Genomic DNA, 20,637 nt, shown 5'->3' on the forward strand with positions numbered 1-20,637 from the left:
AAGTACCCTGTGGAGTACCTCTTCATTAAATATTTGCAAGGCCAATTTTGATTGGGATATTTTTATCATTTCTGGGGGCGTTAGTGGGCACTCAGACCTAAAGCAGCCGTGCATTTCATAAATGTAGGGGGGGCTGTGTTGGAGGGGGCATGTTGTTATACGTAGCAGTGAGACAATGAAATATGATCCAGGAAGTCCAATTAGGGTGATAGATCTGTAAGTCTGAAGGCGTATCAGATGGCACTCCACAGCCCCTTTTCATTTGACAAACATAGCCACTTTTGAGGTAAATGGTAGTTTCATTACTCATCACAATGGCTCACATAGATATTCACACACATTTGCCCCCTGAAGTCGTCAGTGCATATGTGTATCATGCCACCCACAAGTCCTTGGGCACATACCAGTGTAGCACGAGATACAAACAAATCATGGACCTGCTCATCAAAACATTGTTTCATAGTGCCACTACTCCTTAAATACACCACAGGGTCCCTTTGAATAAGACATCCCTGTTTCCACAAAGTTTTGACAGGTTTTCCTCTCTGGCATGTCCATAATTTGTTTAATTTAAAAAAGGGTTAAAGCCTCATTAAACATATATTGACAATCTTTTGGTGTCCTCTGTCTTCTAACGCCCATTAATAGTTACAGAACGATCATATGTTTTGTTTCTACATCTTCAAGTGAGGGTAAATCCATAACTTAAAACAGAAAATGAAAGAAATAAAAAAGACAGAAAGACAGAAAGAAAGAAAGACGGACGGGGAGCGATGAAGCTAAACAAACAGAAACATGTTCAGAGGCACTGCTCTTGCAAGTTGTTACTACCTCGATGTCACATTGAAAGATTCCCCAGTGTAGAGACCCCCAACATCTCCCTCTGTTGTAAGCAATTTCACAGCCTGTCTAGCTTTTGGCTTGCCTCCCCAAAAATTTAATTGCCAGCATTCACATGTATACACACATACCCGGGCTCACACACGCGCACACACACAGGCACATTTATCACACACCTCTTAATTACATCTGCTCATAGCCAGTCCAGAATGCTAAGTAGCTGTTGAGTATAAAGACCGGTGCCTCAGAAATTTCTGGACCTCTAGCTGCTCATTAAAATTCAGTCCTTTAATCCTTCCTTTAACTCTCCTCCTCCTCTGTGTAGGAATCAAAAGAGGAACATAAAAGCCACCAGCTTGACGTAAGCTTTGACTTCAGATAAGTCCACTGAGAATGTATCATTTATGAAGAAAGTGAGTTAACTACAATTGACAAAGTGTCCAAAGTAGAAGCAGTTAATTAAAGCAGATGTTATGTCGAGGCTTGCATAGTGAGAATGAAAATATTCATATGAAATTAACAATAATTGATTCCTGAAGCAGTTTTTAATATTATAACGAAAGAATAATGATGAACAGATTTAGATAAAAACACCCAATTTTAAGGCTGAATGTCGCATTATATTTAAAAAGAATTTTATAAAATATTATTTCCAAGTTACTGACGTATAAGGGGAAGATATATCAAAAATCATTCACATGCATGACTTCACATCCGAACCATGCAGATGAAATCCATCTGCATTACCATGAGGCCCCATGTGCCTTTAAAGTTCACCTGTCTAGGGTCTAAAAATTTCATCTTATTCTATCTATCCATGCATCTGTAATTCTGCCCATACTGTCAGCGATACATGTAAGTTTCATCTTAGAAACTTAGAAGATGTCATCAGTGATTTTCCTGCCTGCCAACGTGAGAGGTTTCTTCCATGAACCCACTGTGATGCTCTACGAATACAGAAAGATAAAAGGTGGTGGCTCTTGATAGCATTTCGGATGAACTTTTTAAACTTATTGGCACCAAGGGAGCCACAAATTGATGTAAACTGATATTAAAAAGCCAATCTTATTTGATACGAAAATTGGTTGGCTTTGTGTGAATAACAGCTCCCTGTTCTGCCAGCTTTTTATCCACACTTACTTCCCTCTGCTCAGTATTCTGAGTACAAACATTCTGCTGTGAGAGATATGACATTTAGTCTCAATCACTGGTAATGGGTGCATTAACATAGTATCACACGCTCACACAAACACAAACACACACACACCCAGACACGCACTCACACTAACGTAATGACACACACTTTACTGTTGCCAGGAAACGGACTCTGGGGTTTACACCTGCCTGGCTTCCAGCTCCAGTGGAGAGACGAGTTGGAGTGGAGTGCTAAAAGTCAAAGGTAAATTGTCTCTGCGGGGTTTAAATACATGCAAATGGCAGCTCTATGAAGTGACAACGTATAACAACATAGCGATATATAATTTAAAAAAAAAATTATGCAGGCTAAAACGAGGAAGCGTATAAAAATCCTTAATATAAGTCTTCTATTTCTGCTCTGTTATTAATTTGTGTAAACTTAGAAAAGTCACTGTGTAAGACTGTTTTAATTAACAGTAATGACCTTATCGTTGACACATTAAAATGTTACTGCAGATAAGGAGATTTACACACTGAGAAGTTATTCTTAATGTGTGATTTTTAATTTAAAAAGTCCGAGTAACATGGTAGTGTTCCTTGTGACCATTTAACTGATGGCCAATTAAACAAGTAGGTGAGTCTAATTAAAGCATTTAACCCCTGCTGGTCCTGAGGCTGTTAGAGGGCAGAGCGCAAATAATAATGCCTGTTAAGTGCATGAGTGTGAAGCCTGATGTTGAAAAAGAACAGACACATTTATAGGGATAAATAAAAGTTAAGACATGCTATTGCCCTTATTTGGGGTGTAGTGATGCTGCTGCTCAAAGCAAGACCGTCTGTTAGCCTAGGCCCTTTTTATTCTCTCAGGCATTAGCACTTAAAATATTTCAAGCAGTAGAAATTTCATTAGTGGCAGTAAATGAAGGAGTTAACAAGCTGCTCTGATGACACCTATGTTTGTTATTTGACTATTAGCATCGCAGTGGTTAGTTAAGATCAAATAATTGTCATGAATAGCAAAAATTGTGAAGTCTGTTAGAAGTGAGGAGCTCAGCCTGCAGCGAGGGTGATGCAAATGTTCACTCAACATTAGTGGAATTATATAGAGGACATTATGAAACGGTAACGCTAAAGGCAAACGTTGCACCCTCCTCCTCTCTCTGCTTTTGTTTCTCCTCCTCCTCCTCTCGCTTCATTCTCTTCCTTCCTGCCTCCACCTCTGTTTGCTCTCCTACCATCCAGAGAGTGCAGACCCATCAGTAGCTCAGGCCACAGAGCCCTTCCAGTTGCCAGGTCCTCCGCACAAACCCATAGTCACAGATGTGTCCAAGAACAGCGTCTCTCTGACCTGGCAACCCAATGCCCACGAGGGAGGAGCTGCCGTCACCTCCTACATCATTGAGGCCTTCAGGTGAGTTTCACACCTGAATGGTAAAAACACAAATCGACACACTTTCCCCTGTTTTTACCCGATGTCAGTACATCCTCATGGTCGTCAAGGACAAATGAGATTTGGCCTTGACGAGGGGACCTTCACCGCTCTCTGCCTGTGTGCTTTTTTCTTCAAATAATCTCCACAAATGTCTCTTCTTCACTGAGCAGTCAAGGCTGTATTCTTCTTGTACTGAATACCTAAAAAGATTTGACAGTTGTACTGCAAGAGTATTGGTGATGTCAGAAGAGAAAACCTTTTGAAAGCCCAGACTAACTAGATTTGTTCACAGTTTGCAGCTCTTTAAAGTCATCCAAGCTACCACATTTATTAAATATAATAAGATCTTGAGAATAAAGACAAACTACAGACTGAAATGTACAAAGATTGTAACACTTCACTTAAGGTTTTACGAATCAGTTCAGTCCGACACAACTAGCCAAAAAATGTCTACCAACCCTTGCTGGTGCTCACACACATGCACAGACTACACAGTGAGAGACTGTCAGTCTTGTCCTCCATGGCAAATCTGGACACTCGTGAACCTGAATGAAACCTTCAGGTACTGTCACTGGAGAGGAAGTTCACCTTGGATTAATTAGGAGAAAAGTAGATTTAGCAGAGCAGTATGGGTGGCTCGACGGATGGGAGTGGGCCTTCAGATGAAGATAGGCAGTGTTATGGGAAAATCTGTCCTTCCAATTCGATAAAGAGGGGAACACTGGCCGAGCTTAATCAGATCCAGACATAAACCGTGGCCCATGGCAGCTGAGTTGAGCATTTCCGGGTAACGCAAACTGGTTCTTTATAAAGCAGCTGGAGGGGACCGCTGGGATGTTTGCAATAGCATTTCCTTGACTGAGGTGCTATGGTTTGCTTGTAGGAGCACAGGGAAGGGAAACGGTTGGGGCTTGTGTGTGTGTGTGTTTACACAAATGCAATGTGTAATAGTGTTTCGTTAATGTAAAAAGGCAGACTTTTCCCCTTCTCCTGCTAAGACTGCATTCATTTTCTCTTTTTTGGGGGCCACAGCCTTGTGTGTGACTGTGTGAACTCCCCCTGAGCATCTCCTCCACAAAGTTACCTTGAATGTAGTGCTGGCTCAGGGCAGCTAGCACTCACACATACGCAATGAGTATTCATGAGTGGTTTTCCTCTTTGGTCTCATTGTGCAATTCAGCACTGAAGCTAGTTCACCACAAACCCCCTCAGTACCCTTGGGGAAAATCTAAAAGTGTCAAACAAATGGTTGGGGAGGCCTTTTTGTGACTGCTGCTCTGCCAAGGTGACAATAAATTCACAGAGAAAAAGGGAGATGGGAGGAAAAGGGGAACAGGTTTGAGGGGTGGTGGGATTATGCATCTGGGTGAATGCCACAAGGCCAAGATCGTTTCCTGCAGGCAGCTGTGCCTTCTTACAAGCCTCATTACATTATTCATCAGGACAGCAAATTGTATATTATGAAAGGAAATCTTCTAGTGAGCACAAACTTGTCTGAACCAAGTGACTTTTCTCACATCTGCTATTGTTTACCAGATAAGACATACTAGAGGAAGCCAAAAATAGATCCTGCCTTTGCCTTGAGATCTTCCCATGCACTGGTTAATTGTGTAGCTGCACATCAAATCAGCATGAATGCAGCTCCTGAATGCAGCATGAAACTGGCGCAGACACACACAGCTTTTTGTATGCCGTCTTTCTTTGGTGGAATGTAACTAAGTACATTTACTCAAGTACTGTACTTTGATTTGAGGTACTTGTACTTTATGTGAGTAGTTTAAGCTACATTTCACAGGGAGCGCTTTCACATTTTTTTTTTGACAGCTGTAGCTACTAGTCCCTGTACAAATTAAGATTTGACAATCAAAACATATGAAGAGCTCATAAATTATCATGCTGTGTTTTAGACTGTCCAACTAACTACCCAACAGGTCATACAATTACAGCTTAAATGCTTAGTTAATTAATTAACTGACAGAAAAATAATACTATTTTAATAGTAGTTTAAGTTATTTTTCATGCAAAAATGCCAAATATTTCATTGGTCCAGCTTCTGACGTGAGGATTTTCTGCTTTTTGCTTAATTCCGTAATTATTTAATAATTTTGGATTATTTTCATTCTGGATAACTGTGACATAAAGTATACTTAAGTAATACATCCATACTTTCTCTTTAGTAACATTTTCAGTGCTTGACTTTTAGATGTGGAGTATTTTGACATTGGAAGGCATACTTTCTCCACTACTCTTTTCTTTCAACAGTGACAAAAAGAATACGCTTGATTCTTCAACTCTCCACTGTATTGTTACATCAAATACTATACTGTACATGTCACATGCATAGATTCTGACTTGAGATGTTGAGAGTACACACAAGCACCTGTGTAGTCTAAGATTAGGGATCAAACTGTGGTCGGTAAATATCACACTGGTATCAGAAACTTAACAACAGTTTTTTCTCCTAACTTTTCGCAGCCAATCAGCGGGCAGCACATGGCAGACCGTAGCCGACATGGTCAAGATGGAAACACACACAATCACCGGTCTTCTCCCCAACACCATCTACCTGTTCATTGTCCGAGCCGTCAATGCCTACGGCCTCAGTGACCCGAGCCCCATCTCTGAGCCTGTCAGAACACAAGGTCAGTCTGCATCCTTCTCACACCAAATAAAGCATGACTCAGATCTATTATCGTGAAAATCCACACAGTGTGTGCCAATTCATTGGCAGCAGCGCTCTAAGGAGTATGAATATATGTGTTTCCCTCAGATGTCAGTCCTACAGGTCAGGGAGTGGACCACAGACAGGTGCAGAGGGAGCTGGGAGAGGTGGCTGTCCAGCTTCAAGAGCCTGTCACGCTAACGCCTGCTTCCATCCGAGTATCCTGGACTGTGAGTGGCTCAAATCTTTGTTGTATTTAGAGTAGGAACGTTTGAGGGCTCAGTTAGGGTTAAGTAAAGGAGAAATTCACTGTTTGACTTTATCTCCATCTGCCTTCTGCCTCTGTTTTTTTCTCATTTTCCCCCCGCCGCCACCTTCAATTCATCAAGGTTGACCGTCAGTCTCAGTATGTCCAGGGCTACCGTCTATTCTACCGACCCAGCGGGGGAACCTGGCTCCTCCAGGACATCAACTCCCCCTCCGAGCGCAGCGCCGTCCTCACCAGCCTGTTCAAAGGAACTGAGTATGAGATAAAGATCCGTCCCTATTTCGATGAATTCCAGGGCAAGGACAGCCGGACATTACTGATCCGAACCCCAGAAGAAGGTAAGAAAAATCTCATAAATTATGTCTGTATCTGAGATAAATTCAAAGAAAAATTATTTTTATATTCTAGGCTATGTTTTCTTTGACGTTCTGGGGCCTTGAAAATGGCTGTTCATTAGCCTGTATGGCACTGCATGCACGCTAGTAATGTTATCTCATTTTGGGGTTAATTTTCTATCCTCCTGTATTTGGATTAATTATATTGATCCCTATTTTCATTCATTTCAGCGTAACCCAGCCCGAGGTCCTCAGCAAGTTTACATTGGCCGATGGAATCTAGATTATCTAGATTAAAAACAAGAGAGTCGACATTTGTGTTTTTTTGCCATCAGCCCTTATAGACGTAGGATCGACCTGCCTGGGTAGCTTATTCTGGCAAAATATAAATAAATAAGTAAAATAAAACTTTTAAAAGCACTTGCTAAAACTTAATTTCCCCTCCCGCTACAGTTCACTTTCATGTTTCTTAACTTTTGCTTTATACGTTATACGGTATGTCAATTTCTATGCCATTCACTGTGCCATGTATCAGTATGTTGATGAAATGACATGCATGCTGTTTCCCACCTATCAAAGTCCCCAGTGCGCCACCCAGAGCTGTTACGGTCGCAACAGTGAAGCTAAGCAACAGCTCCAGCATCAGTGTCTCCTGGGAGCCTCCACCTAGCGAGATGCAGAATGGAGTCATCCAGGACTACAAGGTAAACACGCCTCGGCTGAGTCAAGTCATGCATTTGACACAAGAGCAGTTTTATCTGAAGGCAACAAGCTCCAATCACCAACACCAACAGACAAATAGCACAAAGCCGCTAAAAAACACGTAACAAGTAGAGAAAACACTGCATGGAGCATATATGGCATGCAATGAGCTTCATTTCACACAAAACGTGCACAATATTTTATATATAAGATGTTAAAACTAATGAGATTTCCTTAATTAAACTTATATTTATCAAAAAAAATGATGTAGAATGAAGGGAGCAGAGGGTTATTGGAGGACAGTTGATAGCACAAAAAAGAAATGTGATTCAATCTCAGCAAGATGGCCCTAATGTTTTGTTCAATCATTGTACATACAGAGATTAAACCTTGTCAAAGGAAAAAAAGAATCCAGGCAGTCTTTCTAAAACTTCAAACGCAGAGTAGAACACACTGGTTCGTGGTGAAGTTCAATGACTTTTGTACATTTAACAGTGGGAACGTCTGACCATGCTTTGATGTCGTTCTGAATAGATCAAATGTTGCAGCCCATGGTTCATTATTTCTTCAGCGAATTAAAACGCAAATTCACTCTGAGCTGAGGAATATCAGACTAGTATCTAAAAGTGTCACAAAAACACAGCAGAGACCAAAAGCAGCTGCAAAACAAATTCAGTTCCAACTCTTTGTATCCATACAGGTTTGGTGTGTGGGCAGTGGTGGAGACAACCAGACGCGCTACTACATCAACAAGACGGTGGACGGAAACGCGTTGTCCACCGTGCTGAAAGGCCTGATTCCCGGTGTGCTCTACCAGGTGGAGGTGGCGGCAGTGACCAGCGCTGGTGTTGGCACTCGCAGTCAGCCCGTGTCTGTCCTCATCAGTGAGTCCACAATGAGAAAAACAATAAGGGCGGGACAACATACAGATGTACGAGAGACAAACGTCTCTAGCCACGCCTGTTGGTCCACTACTTTGGTCCAGACTGAATTGTTTTATCAACCCTTAGATGGATTGTCATGAAATTTTGTACACACGTTTATGGTGACAAGAAGACGAACTTCCTTTTGTTCCAACATGAGGTTAATATTTTTGGTTTGGAGTGAACTACTAACTATTGGATTGATTGCCATGACATCTGGTATAGATTTTCATGTATCCCAGAAGATGAGTCCTAATGACATCAAATACAAGTCAAGCAGGTCCACTTACAAATTTTCATAATCATATTTAAGTTAAGTTATAGAAAAACGGCAGATTTCTCCAGCTTTGTGGTTCTCAACACCTTACTCTGAGGACAGCTTGATTCAAAATGCAGCTTCTAGCGTGAAAAATGACTGGTGAGGTGATGAAATAGCCATGTGTCACTTGCAAGCAGTTCCGATAAGGTTACACCTAAATTTTGTTAAGGGTTGGGTATAATAATAGGAATAATTGTCTTTTGGTCCGGATTTGGACCAGAATCCATCCACCACCAGTATGTGTAACTTTGATGACCCCTTAACTCTTCATCTAGTACCATCATCAGGTCAAAATTTTAATTTTGTCCAGTACTCTGGTTTTTGACCAAATACGTTCAAAACTAAAGACATTTTCATCAGCCTCAGGTGTACTTTGGGTTTTGTGCTAATTAGCATCCATAATCTTAGCATGCTAACACGCTAAACTACGATGGTGAACATGGTATACATTTTACTTTTTGATCTTCAGCATGTTAGCACTGTCATTGTGAGCACGTTGCCATGATGACTTTAGCATTTAGCTCAGAGCATTGCTGCGTTCTCACTCAGTTCTTCTTTCTCATCTCATTTTGCCCTCGTCCCTCCTGTTTTCTTTCTCCCAGAGTTACCAGCTGAACAGCCCTCCATGCCAGGCGGCGGCAGCAGCAGCGGTGGAACCAGCAACAACGGCGAGGAGAGCAGCGTAAGTCTGGCCGAGCAGATTACTGATGTGGTCAAGCAGCCAGCATTCATTGCAGGCATTGGCGGAGCCTGTTGGGTCATCCTCATGGGCTTCAGTGTCTGGATCTACTGCAGGCGCAAGAAGAGGAAGGAGCTGAGCCACTACACTGCCTCCTTCGCCTACACACCAGCAGGTCAGGAAGAATGATGGTGATGTGGAATGATTTGTTGTTACTGACCTGAGGCTCTCTGATGCTGCTGCCTGGGATGATACTTTGCACTTATGACAGAAATCATGAAAAGTACCTTAAGTGGAGATCAGATTGTTGCCAAAGGCATTTCATATTTAAATACATTTTTTAGGAGCACGTATGATGTAAAAAAAAAAAAAATAATTTAATCCTCACTGCGTGGGTCATTTACTTCTCTTCATCACTCTCTCTTTTTCTTTGTCTTCTGCAGTTGGTTTCCCTCATGGAGAGGCATCAGGACTCAATGGAAGGTAATTAAATTATGTCCAACATTTGTCTTTTTTCTATTATGTGTCTGTAATCTGTCTTCTCTTTTTAACACTTACCCTCATCAGTAGACTGGAGTGATAACTGTAAATGTTTCTCACTGTCTACACACGCAGCTTTTTCTTTGCTGTTTCTTGTATTTCCATCTGGACAGTCGTTGGTGTTGTACTGTGTCCCACCCAGCCTTAAATTAATGCCAGAATGTCTCTGTAGACCCGGCGTGCTGGCAGGCAACATGGGCAACTACCCATGGCTGGCAGACTCTTGGCCCACCACCAACCTGGTCCACAGTGGTAAGGAGGCCGTCAACTGCTGCAGCGCCAATCAAGACACAGCTGAGAGATACTACAATGGTAGGATGCTGCTTCGACAGAATAGTCTGGTAGATACAGTGTATGAATGTCTGTTATTGTGTTGTCGTGCTCATGTAATAGCTGTTGTGGCAGATTTTCTTATTGAGGTGAAGCGTCATTGAGCATGGTGATAAATAGAATAGCTCAGTTTGACAAAACAGAGTTAACAGACTCCCAAAAACGCAAGAAAACTGTGCTAAATATAGCCTCTGTCCCTGTGTAGAAGCTGGTATCTCCAACTACCTGAATCAGACGGAGAAGTACAGCATGGGCGGCTCCACTGAAGGTCCCATCTACAGCACCATAGACGCCACCAGCGAGGACCTGCACAGCTTCACCTATGCCCAGCACACCTCCACCACCCCCTATGCCTCCACCTCCATTATGCCCTTCACCAACCAGACACAGGCGCCGGCCCACAGCAGTGAGCATCAGGATGATGGACACTGGATCACCCAGCCGGGGCCCTCTGGAGCTCAGTACGCACAGCCGGACCGCTGCAATGGTGAGGATGCACCACAAGCATGACCTTTTCTGTCTTTGCTCAGTATACACAGATTTTTTTGCTGCAGCTTATAAAACCGAACCAGCAAAGCATGTGTTTAGTTGCGGTGTGTGTGTTGTCTGGCACCAGTTTGTATCTCCAATGTCCTCAGCCCCTACTCCACCTCCAGGCTCCTCAGCTGACCAATCACTGCTCCTCATTCCACACTCCCAAATGAAATCGTGTGGTTACGCTTTATCCAGTGTTGCCTCCAGACTGTGACAACTATACTAAAAACCCAGCTTTTATCTTTTCAAATGTTCTGACTACATGACTGTCCACATTCTGTTTTTATTATTCAATGGTTTTCTATAATATTTTTGCATTAATCTATAATTAATAATTTTCATTAGAACTGAAATTAATCAGTTAAGTAATTGATGAGTTGATCAACAGAATAAGCAACTATTTTGACAAGTAATTATTCAAGCAAAAATACCAATAATTGCCTAGTTTCAGATTCTCAGTTGTGAGGAACTCTTTGTTGTACCGTATGTGATTGTAATCCGAACATTTTAGGGTTTTGGACTGTTGGTTGGATCAAGTGATTTAAAGACATAACCATGGGTTTCGGGAAACTGTAACAGATATTTATTACCATTTTTTGACACTTTACAGACCAAATGATGAATTGATTAGTCGATAATGGAAATAATTGTTAGCTGCAGCCCTTATTTCCGTTACTTATTTTTCTTATCTGGTTGAATTTTTTACGTAGAAGCAATTTGAGTGAACATCTTTTGTTTTTAAATGTGCTTTATAAATAAATTGACTCGACTTAGCATCAGTACTGCACCCAGGAAAAGGTTTCTAGAAAGGTCAAAAGAAAACAGTTCTTCTATATCTTCTAAGAATCTCATTTTGCTTGCCCATTTGGCCCTAATCTCATAGACATATTCATATCTTTCAGCCACAGGCCTGCTGGTATAGGTGTCAAATCATGCTCATGATGAATCGGCTCAGTGTGACAAATTGTCTTCTTCAGGTGAATCATTGTGTTCCTCTCTCTGTCTGTTCTGTAGGTAAACCCAAGCAGAAGGCGATGGGTAAGCCTGTCAAGACCCCGTCGCTGACCTGGATGGAGGCGTTGCCCCCGCCGCCCCCCACTGGAGAGCTGGAACAGTGTGAGCAGGATGACCAGTACCCAGAGCAGGAGGACATGGACATAGGGTGAGTCAGACTCCCACTCCCCTTTCTCAAACAGACATCTCTATAAATTAGTATTACACAGCTACGTCATCATTTAGACTTACTGTCACTTCTAACAGGCACATTAAGTCTCAAACCCGATGTGGTTCTTATGCTTCTGGCTTTGACAACTCAATTACCTCAGCCTTGGTCAATTGCTTTAGTGATTTAGCTGTTTTTCCAACTCTTGAAACATAGTTAGCTGTGTTCCTCTGTACCAGTTGCTCCCTGCAACCTCAGGGCAAAATTGTTAGTGAGTATCACACCCAAGTGGAAGCTTAGCCTCCTGCACTTTTGCCAGTGGCAAGGCCCTCTAACTTGAGTCGAGCCTGAAAGAACAGCAGTAATCTCTAAGTAGCCTCATAGCTAGCTGCATTTGAAGGCACCAGCCAACAACCAGGTTGACCTCAACAATATCTTTTAAGAGCACATAAGGATAAGATCCAGCTGCATCTCCTACACTGCATCATTTAGCTGTATCCCTATCTTTATGTCTTTGTCTGTGTAGCTCGGATGAGGAGTGGTGCCCTCCCCTCCCTGAGAGGACCTACCTGATGGAGGGCTGCGAGGACGGACCTTCTCCCCCGCAGAGGAACAACGCCTCCTCTCCGGCCACCTCCTACAGTCACCAGTCGACTGCCACGCTCACCCCGTCACCCCACGAGGAGACCCGAGCCCCCCATGACCTCCCCCGCCTCAACCAACTAGATGGCCAGCAGCTGTCACGGTATGTGAAGGACTCGGCATTGACTAGCACCTAATGGTTCTGCTTGTATTTGAATCCACTGTTTGAATATTTTTTTAAATTTCAAAAAGCAAAGATATCATCATTAACACACTAACTCATGAACATAAACACCAATTTTTCATCCATTATTCACATTTACTGAATGCAAGCCTCGATTCTGCTTTGTGGAAGGAAGGTTATTTCATTTTTAATCGTTGTGTTTCCCCAATTCGATTTTATCATCCACTGTTCACTGCTAGTGAACAGAGGGACAGTGCAATGGTAAAAAATCAAGTTACTGTTATTTTTTTCAAATCAATCTATTTTACATAGAGAAATTCCCCCGTAACAGTGTGTAATCAGTCTTATCCGTTTATTTAACTGTTATTGTGAGGCTTTTTGACGTTAAAGCGCGAATATGCAACTTTTTCAAGACAAAATATCACAAATGAAAAGTGGTTTTCACAATTCACAATTCAACACACCCTTGTTAAAGTTAAAGTTAAACCAGCTTTAGTCTCACTCTAGTTGTTTATTTTGACATTGTAGCTGCAAGTTTTCACATCCATCTCAACAATTTCTTCAGGAAAATCTATATCATTTCATCTAATTTATTTATTTGTTTTATTTTTACAGCGACAATGTCCATCAAGCCACATATGCCATTGTTAGACAAGTGGCTAATCCCTTGGCCAGATGCTCTATCAGCCATTTAAATAACAATGAAGCTGAAAACATTTAAAATCATAACAGGAGAAGGCGGGCAAAAATATTACAGCACCAAACAGAGGATAAAAATAGCACACACGATCTGTACTTTTTCCTGTAACATAAACCTCACCCTCTAGCAAAGATGTAGCTTCCAATTCATTTGTTCTTTCCACTAACATCTTGCCCTTACTTCCCATAGCAGAAGGTTACCCTGCGGTCCAGTGCCAGTTCCCCAGGCGCCAAGCCCGCCGCTCACCCAGTCCAACCCCAACCTCTCTGGCCAACAGCATCAAGGCTCATCAGAAGTTGGCACTCTGCAGTGCCAAAGTCCTGCCGTTCGCTGCCTGCACAGCCAGGGGCCAGCTCTGAATGAAGACAACGGCAGCGCGACTACACCTGGTAAAGCGACTCACACATACAAGCCTGCGCGTAACACACAGGCACAAATGCACATTAGCAAGCTCGATTGCTTTAGCTGAATATACGTGTATGCATTCACCCTAAAACTGTGCTGACTGTTTGTAATTTAAATAATCCATATGCATTAAATACATCAAATACCAGTCGGTTCAGTATAGAGGAAAAACACTTTCTGATGGTTATGTTTTTGCTTTTTCGCATACAGTGCACAGTCGCTCATCCCCAGCAGATACATGCACTCCTCCCAACCAAAAATCAAGAGTGAAAAAAAAGGTGTCCAAGAGTTCAGCATACCGAAGAGATATGCAAGGAGGTGAGTGGGTTTGAGTTTGGATTCAAATAAGTTCACTTCAGCAGAACAAGGACAATAGCTTTTATATTTCTGTTTTTCATGGTTGACATTTTCTCGAATTCAGTAAGTGTTATCAAAAAGGCTGTTATTTTGCATGACCATGACAATGGCACTGTTGGGGGACAGTAATGTTTTCAGAAGCTGGATATGCAGCTCTACTGCACAGGAGAAAATTGTGCAGTTATTTTGTCTTTATACTCTTGCTCTTTGTCAGTGAGTGAATAAAAAGGCATCACAGTAATCTAGCACATACAGTACACACACCATCTGTGGTTGAATATTTATGACTCTGATTCAAGATTTGTGGCTAATGTTCCTGATTATATACATAAATCTGACTTGTAATCTTAGTTTGCAGACTCTGAATTTCTCCACACACCATATGTTTACCAGATAACCATCGCACTGCAATGCAAAAGATTATGAATCTAAAGTGACACTGCATTGTCAATCAAATAACCTTGAAACCAGTTTAACAGCATGTGGCTGCATGTGAATCACATAACCAGAACTCTCATTTTAACAATAAGACAGTCAGTTTTAATTTAAAATTACCCCTGTTTTCTAAAAGAAAACACCATTTTAACTAGTCTCTTGGGTTCTTTCAATTATGGGAAAACAGAAAACAAAAACGAAACGTTCTCCTTCTTTTTTAAAGCAATATAAAGCTATTCTGTAACAGAATAACCTCACACTAAAATTAGCTCCTGAAACTCCAAACTCAGATGGTCTTGCACGTATGATTTTCACCCCATCTCTTGTGTTTAGACCTGCCCCCACCTCCGGAGCCGCCCCCAGAGGAGGACAGGTTGCAGGGTCCCCAGGGGTGCGTGGAGGCCAACAGTGTGGGGAATAGCGCTCTGTCCTCCCTGGAGAGGAATGAGTACGGCAGCAGTAGCCACCAACGGAAAGGCTCGGGACAAAGACACGCTGACAGTAAGAAAAAAGTTCTGCAGAGTCTCGTATTTCAGTCATAATTTCGTTTATGACACATATGACACCATTTCTAGTTTAAGGTTAGCAGAATCTAACTTAGGGCAGATTGTGCATGTACCGAAATATTTCGCTCTTTGTAGAAATGAGAAATAGAATGAAAAGACCTGTATATTTCACTGACAGAGTAAAATATAGTTATATATGGCCTTTTCCACATTTCTGCTGTATCATGTCCTACTACTGCACTGCAGTATTTCCCCCTCCAGTGTTACACAGTAGATTAAAATGGGACTGGCTGGTGACTGGGTGCCAGATCATTTCCTATGAATGGATTCCTCACATTGTAACTAGCAAGCACACACGTCACAGCTGCATCAGTCAAACATTTAGTTTTAGTGTTAATTTATTTATTTAAAAGTTTTATTATTATAAAAGTTATTTTTCATTTAGTTTAAACAAAAGTTTCATTTATTTGTTCTGTGCCCTAATTTCTGAGACATTACAATATGTGAATTTCAGTAACAACTGCAAAAATAGAGGAGTTCTAAAACTGTTCTTTCTCTATCTAACTTAAACCATTTTCCCAACAACACACTTTGCTGCCTGTTAAACGGCAACCTCAAGGCCTCACTGTCATCCTCCATCTTCTTTCCTCCACAGATGAGGAGATGATGCTGTATGGTAGTAAGGCCTGTTACCTCTCCAGGAGTCAGATGTCCAGTAACTGCTCGACCACGGGAAGCTCCTCATCCAGAGGCTCCACAAGCTCCCGGGGGCTCAACTCGGCCAGGAAACACAACGAGGTAAAATACAGCAACGCAAATGGTTTTATAATTTCAGTGTGGTTTTATGCAAGAAAAAATGTTCTCCGTTCACCTCCGGTGGTTTTAATAATTGATGCTTTCAGATATTCATGAGCATGGGAACAAAGACTATGCCATGGAAAGGTTGATGTGGTTTAGTTTTATCCACATATCATTACCTGCACTCCATAAAACACATAATCTTCCACAGAACGTGTGGGAGCTACTACACTCCCTTGCTGCCCACACACACACAAACGAGCTCTCAGGCTAATACATACAGATCTGCCATTACCATCTACTCAGGATAGGCTTTACAGTAAGAAACAGTGCAAGCCCACTGCTCTCTCTGGTGTGCACTTCTGAGGCCTCACTTCGCAGTGGGAGGGCTTCTTTAAGTGCACCACATGCAGACTCCCTCACAACGAGCCAGTGTCTTTTATGGCAGAACAAGCTGTGGCAGATGAATGGAAATCTCTGCAGAGATTTCATGCTGGTGAGGCAACACTTAAAAACAACATTGCAGCAGGTAGACAGGGTTAGTAACTGATAGAAAGCACATGAAGTTGCTTAAAGTCAGAATCCTGGCCATCGTCGTGATGGAGAGACACTTGGAAAATGTGTTAAATAGGATGGTTTATTATGGAGGTTAAGTTTGCCCAGAAATAAAATGCCAAGGATCAGTGGAAAATTATGAGAAATGTTAAATTACATAATTATTTTATTGTACTCCTAATGATTATCAGGGTATTATTAAATGTAAAATACAAAGAAACTGGAAAAGGTCATTAGATATTGAAATGACAAAAGCCATTTCAAATTTAACGATTTGAAGATTCCAAAAGATTTTACATTTTTCATTTATATTTTTCCAATTTTCTTTCCATTTCATATTGTTATTTCACAATATTTGTAACATTATTTCAGTATCCAATTTCCTTTTCCTTTTCCAACATTTATTCATAGCGTATGATTATCTCTAGAAGTAGAACAAAAAAACAATTATCATCATCTCTGTTGATTTAAATTATTATCAACTATGTTCAGATCTTTTACCTAACCTGTTAATTACCCACTTAAAAGTAGCAATACCACACTTATACCGCAAAAATGCTCCATTACAATTTAATATTCTATATACAGAATCTGGATTTTAAAAGTAACTAGAAACTATAGCTGCCAAATAAATGGAAAAGAATAAAAAGTACAAGAGTTCTCTCTGAAATGTAGTGGAGTAGAAGTATAAAGTAAGAAAATGAAATTGCTCAAAAGTAAATAAAAATTAAAAATACCCCAAAATTGTGCTTAAGTACAGTACTTGAGTAAATGCAGTTAGTTACTCTACCACTGCTTTTGGTTCACTTTTTAGCAAAATGATCCTCCACAGTTTCAGAACTAAATTACCTGTATAGCAACAATCACATAGGTTACAAGTAAAGCAATCAAATTGACTTTGAGAGGAAATGACATTGAGGTACGTCAGCCAACATCCATACGTAGGCATGGCTGCATGAGAAATGGGCTGTGTAGCAGCTTTGATGCTTCTTTAAGTGCTGTAGTTGTTAAGTTTAACGCTGTAACCTGAGGCGTCATAAAGCTGCCTGTGTGCAGAGAAAGAGAAAGGATGGCCCCGTCATGGGTCAGTCCACGCTGACCCCAACACACATCTGACATGGGAACCGAGCAAAGACACTTGTAAAAGTGACACACGGGCAGACACAATTGCTCTTTTCGCTCGCTCTCAACACATGCACACACAGAGGTCCCTTGTATCTGGTGCCTCTCAGGTCGCCCCCAGTGGGGCAGCAAGGAACACTTCAGCCCCCCAACTGCCCCTAACTGACCCTCACTGGCCTTTTCACGCCTTGTCGGGGACATGAAAGCACTACATCCTTCGCAATAAAGTTTGGGCTGTTTCCACAGGAAGCCTGGATTAGGTTACCCCTTCTTCCTGTGCAGTTGCTGACTGCTATCTTTGCCCTTTGACCCTGGCGGTCAGTCTAGGATGGGTGGGGGGTGTTGCTGTCCTCGAGCCTGTTACATCTGCTCTGAGACTGTGGTGACAATGCACATCAAGTGTGCAGTTATTGTCATAGCACAGGCATGTATGAAACTTAGAGACACGCCATTAGATGTGGGGAACACACAAGACTTGTTCTCTTCACCAGACATCGTTCATGCATAGGTGACGCTTTGAGCAACACATGCTTGATGACCAATTAACTCGTTTCTGAGGGACCACAATAAAGACCAGTTGACTTGACGACCAGTTTAGATTTAAGACCAGGGCCCTGCTTCCCAAACGCATTTTCTGACCGTGGGAGGTGTTTAAAAAAGGCATTGTAACTTAAGGCACTCTCAGCAATGATCAATTAACAAGTGCTTCCAACCTACTTGTACAGAGCTACGTGAAACCTGTTTCACTTAGGTTTTTACACACACACAAGAATAAATGACTGAACATTTGATTTGTTTAATTGATGTGCAATTTCTCTATTCCTGCCTGATATATATATATATATATATATAATATATAATATATATATATATATATACATATATATATATATATACATATATATATATATATACATACACATATATATATATATATATATATATATATATATATATATATACATATATATATATATATATACATATATATATATATATATATATATATATATATATACATATATATATATATATATACATATATACATATATATATATATATATATATATATATATATATATATATATATATGTATATAATATAATATAAAATATTTTCTGGCTGAAATGCCATTTTTTGTTTTCAGATTTTCCATCTCCATGTTTCTTTTTATTTATGGTGCACAGTTTGCCACATGCTCATATACAGTAGATTGACTACTACAGAAATGATGACAATCCAAACAGATGATGTGCATATTCATGGAATGTACAGAAACATCACTGCTTTATTTTCAGTTTCATATGTGCAGAAGAGTAAGGTGCGTGTCTAGCAGCAGCTAAAGTGATCAAGTTCACCTTCTGAAACAGACTTCTACCCAGTAAGTTGAATCATAAACAGCTCTGACAGTTCACTGCACATTAGATTTGATTTTATATTGAGTAATTCCAAGTATAAAACATTTCTTTTTGTTGTTTACGACATTCACAATTTGGAATTGATGTGTTTTTGATATCTACGCGGCCCACAGAAATACAACATGTTACTTGAGAGTCTTTCAGCAGCCTCTAGAACAGCATGGAAGGCTTAAGTCAAGAAGTGCATAGCAGAGTCTGCTTGTGCTGAAGTGCTGCTTTGGGAAACACATACAGTATAAAAATGTACAGGATCACACCTTATTACTAAACGGGACCTCGATTGAGAGGAAATACATTGAAGTCCTTACCCCTGACGACAGAGCAGTCTTGACAAAACTGACTCAACCTTGATAAAACTGACAGTCGTGACAAAATTGACCCGTTGCGATACCAAACCACGGCAAGATTCTGTTGCTCCCGGCATAATGGTTTATTGTCTCTCAATGGTTTTCATTTTTCCGCAGCATATTAAAAATCCTAATCAGGTGGACTGATTGTTGGAGAAGTAGCTTCCGGGTCAGAAAGCGAGGGCTGTAAAAAAATCTTAAGAAGAGAAAGCGATGGTGCTTCCTGTCTTCAGCACCCACTGTCCACTTGAGCAAGGCTTGATATGAGTATATAAGCCCAGCATCTGCCTTGACTTATATGTAAATATTTTCCCCCTTTTTCCAGGAAATGAGATAAGGACACCAGTGACTCTGTCAGCCTACCACCAATGCCTCCATCATCCGCCTGCTTTCCACCGTGGACGCAATGAGCTGAACAAGAGAAGAAGTTTCGGGTGTCTGGATGCCAGACTCTGTCACTGCTGTGAAAGAAAGAACAATGGACTTTACATTTTGTTTTTTGGTATTACTATGATAATTTATGAGCTATCGAGTTCATTCCTCTCCCTTGATTTGTAAATACCTGTGTCTGTACTGTTCTTTTGTGGGCTCTGGATACAGGGAAAGAGACGTATATTGTATTTATGAGGATAATAAAAAAAATTAAAAAAAAAACTCACAAATGTAAAACAAAAAAAGTCTGTTATTATAAAAAAAGCTCATGTCGTCTTGAATGTGCCAACTTTTTTGTCAAAATGTATACTTTTTGGAAAAGCATTAACTACTGTTGCACTCTCTTGTTGTGATGGCAAAACAACAGAAAATATGAAGCACAAAGTGTGTTTGCTGGTTGAGAGGGGCGGTTGGAAAAGCCAAAACGAGCGGGTTCTCGCTCTCTCGGAAGGACACCTCTGCCTGAGCGCTTCCCCACTGAGATCCCTGCACCTATGTAGTCCGATAAGAATGTCATAGTTTTCTATGTTTCCTTTGGTTTCTCTGCAGCAATCTGTTCCAGTGTGCCAGCAGACAGACAGGCTTTATGAAAGTTTGATTGTAACCCCTCCCGCTCCTCTCTGCTCCCTTCCCCTTGTTCATCTGAGGGACTGTTTGCTGCAGTTGTGAAATGAAATTTGCATATACTCCTTCCAAAACAAACAGAAAAATGTCTGTGGGCTGATTTTTTGTACTCTTGTTGTTTTGTAAATGTACAATAAAATACATTTGCTGATCTGAGCCTTTATTCCTTTCTGTGGAGCAGCTTCCAGGAAGTGTGTTACAATGTATTGAACACCATTGCCCTTTCATGCAAGGTCTCTGGGCTGTGTATTCTTAATTTACTCCTTGATTTGTGAGTCATGTCTGTTCCTTCCATGACTTGTTGTTTG

The 20,637-nt window shown here is 41.0% G+C and overlaps 1 protein-coding gene across 3 annotated transcripts in view; it reads left to right on the forward strand.

Moving 5' to 3' along the window:
- The window catches only part of robo3 (roundabout, axon guidance receptor, homolog 3 (Drosophila)), a 93,833-nt gene extending 73,412 nt beyond the window's left edge, over positions 1 to 20,421 (forward strand). For 2 of the 3 annotated variants that reach the window (XM_040150507.1, XM_040150509.1), the window contains 18 exons: positions 2,158 to 2,239; positions 3,220 to 3,388; positions 5,885 to 6,051; positions 6,180 to 6,301; positions 6,461 to 6,677; positions 7,254 to 7,378; positions 8,077 to 8,260; positions 9,221 to 9,472; positions 9,741 to 9,780; positions 10,010 to 10,149; positions 10,373 to 10,654; positions 11,716 to 11,863; positions 12,390 to 12,608; positions 13,519 to 13,718; positions 13,945 to 14,052; positions 14,860 to 15,027; positions 15,688 to 15,830; positions 19,599 to 20,421. In XM_040150507.1, coding sequence (XP_040006441.1) covers positions 2,158 to 2,239; positions 3,220 to 3,388; positions 5,885 to 6,051; positions 6,180 to 6,301; positions 6,461 to 6,677; positions 7,254 to 7,378; positions 8,077 to 8,260; positions 9,221 to 9,472; positions 9,741 to 9,780; positions 10,010 to 10,149; positions 10,373 to 10,654; positions 11,716 to 11,863; positions 12,390 to 12,608; positions 13,519 to 13,718; positions 13,945 to 14,052; positions 14,860 to 15,027; positions 15,688 to 15,830; positions 19,599 to 19,610 — 2,778 coding nt within the window. In that variant the 3' untranslated portion in view covers positions 19,611 to 20,421. The remainder of the gene's footprint in view (positions 1 to 2,157; positions 2,240 to 3,219; positions 3,389 to 5,884; positions 6,052 to 6,179; positions 6,302 to 6,460; positions 6,678 to 7,253; positions 7,379 to 8,076; positions 8,261 to 9,220; positions 9,473 to 9,740; positions 9,781 to 10,009; positions 10,150 to 10,372; positions 10,655 to 11,715; positions 11,864 to 12,389; positions 12,609 to 13,518; positions 13,719 to 13,944; positions 14,053 to 14,859; positions 15,028 to 15,687; positions 15,831 to 19,598) is intronic. The other variant, XM_040150510.1, reaches the window with a different exon arrangement.
- Positions 20,422 to 20,637: the final 216 nt, after the last annotated feature.

The sequence above is a fragment of the Xiphias gladius genome, chromosome 17, assembly GCF_016859285.1.
Source record: "Xiphias gladius isolate SHS-SW01 ecotype Sanya breed wild chromosome 17, ASM1685928v1, whole genome shotgun sequence".
NCBI lineage: Eukaryota > Metazoa > Chordata > Actinopteri > Istiophoriformes > Xiphiidae > Xiphias > Xiphias gladius.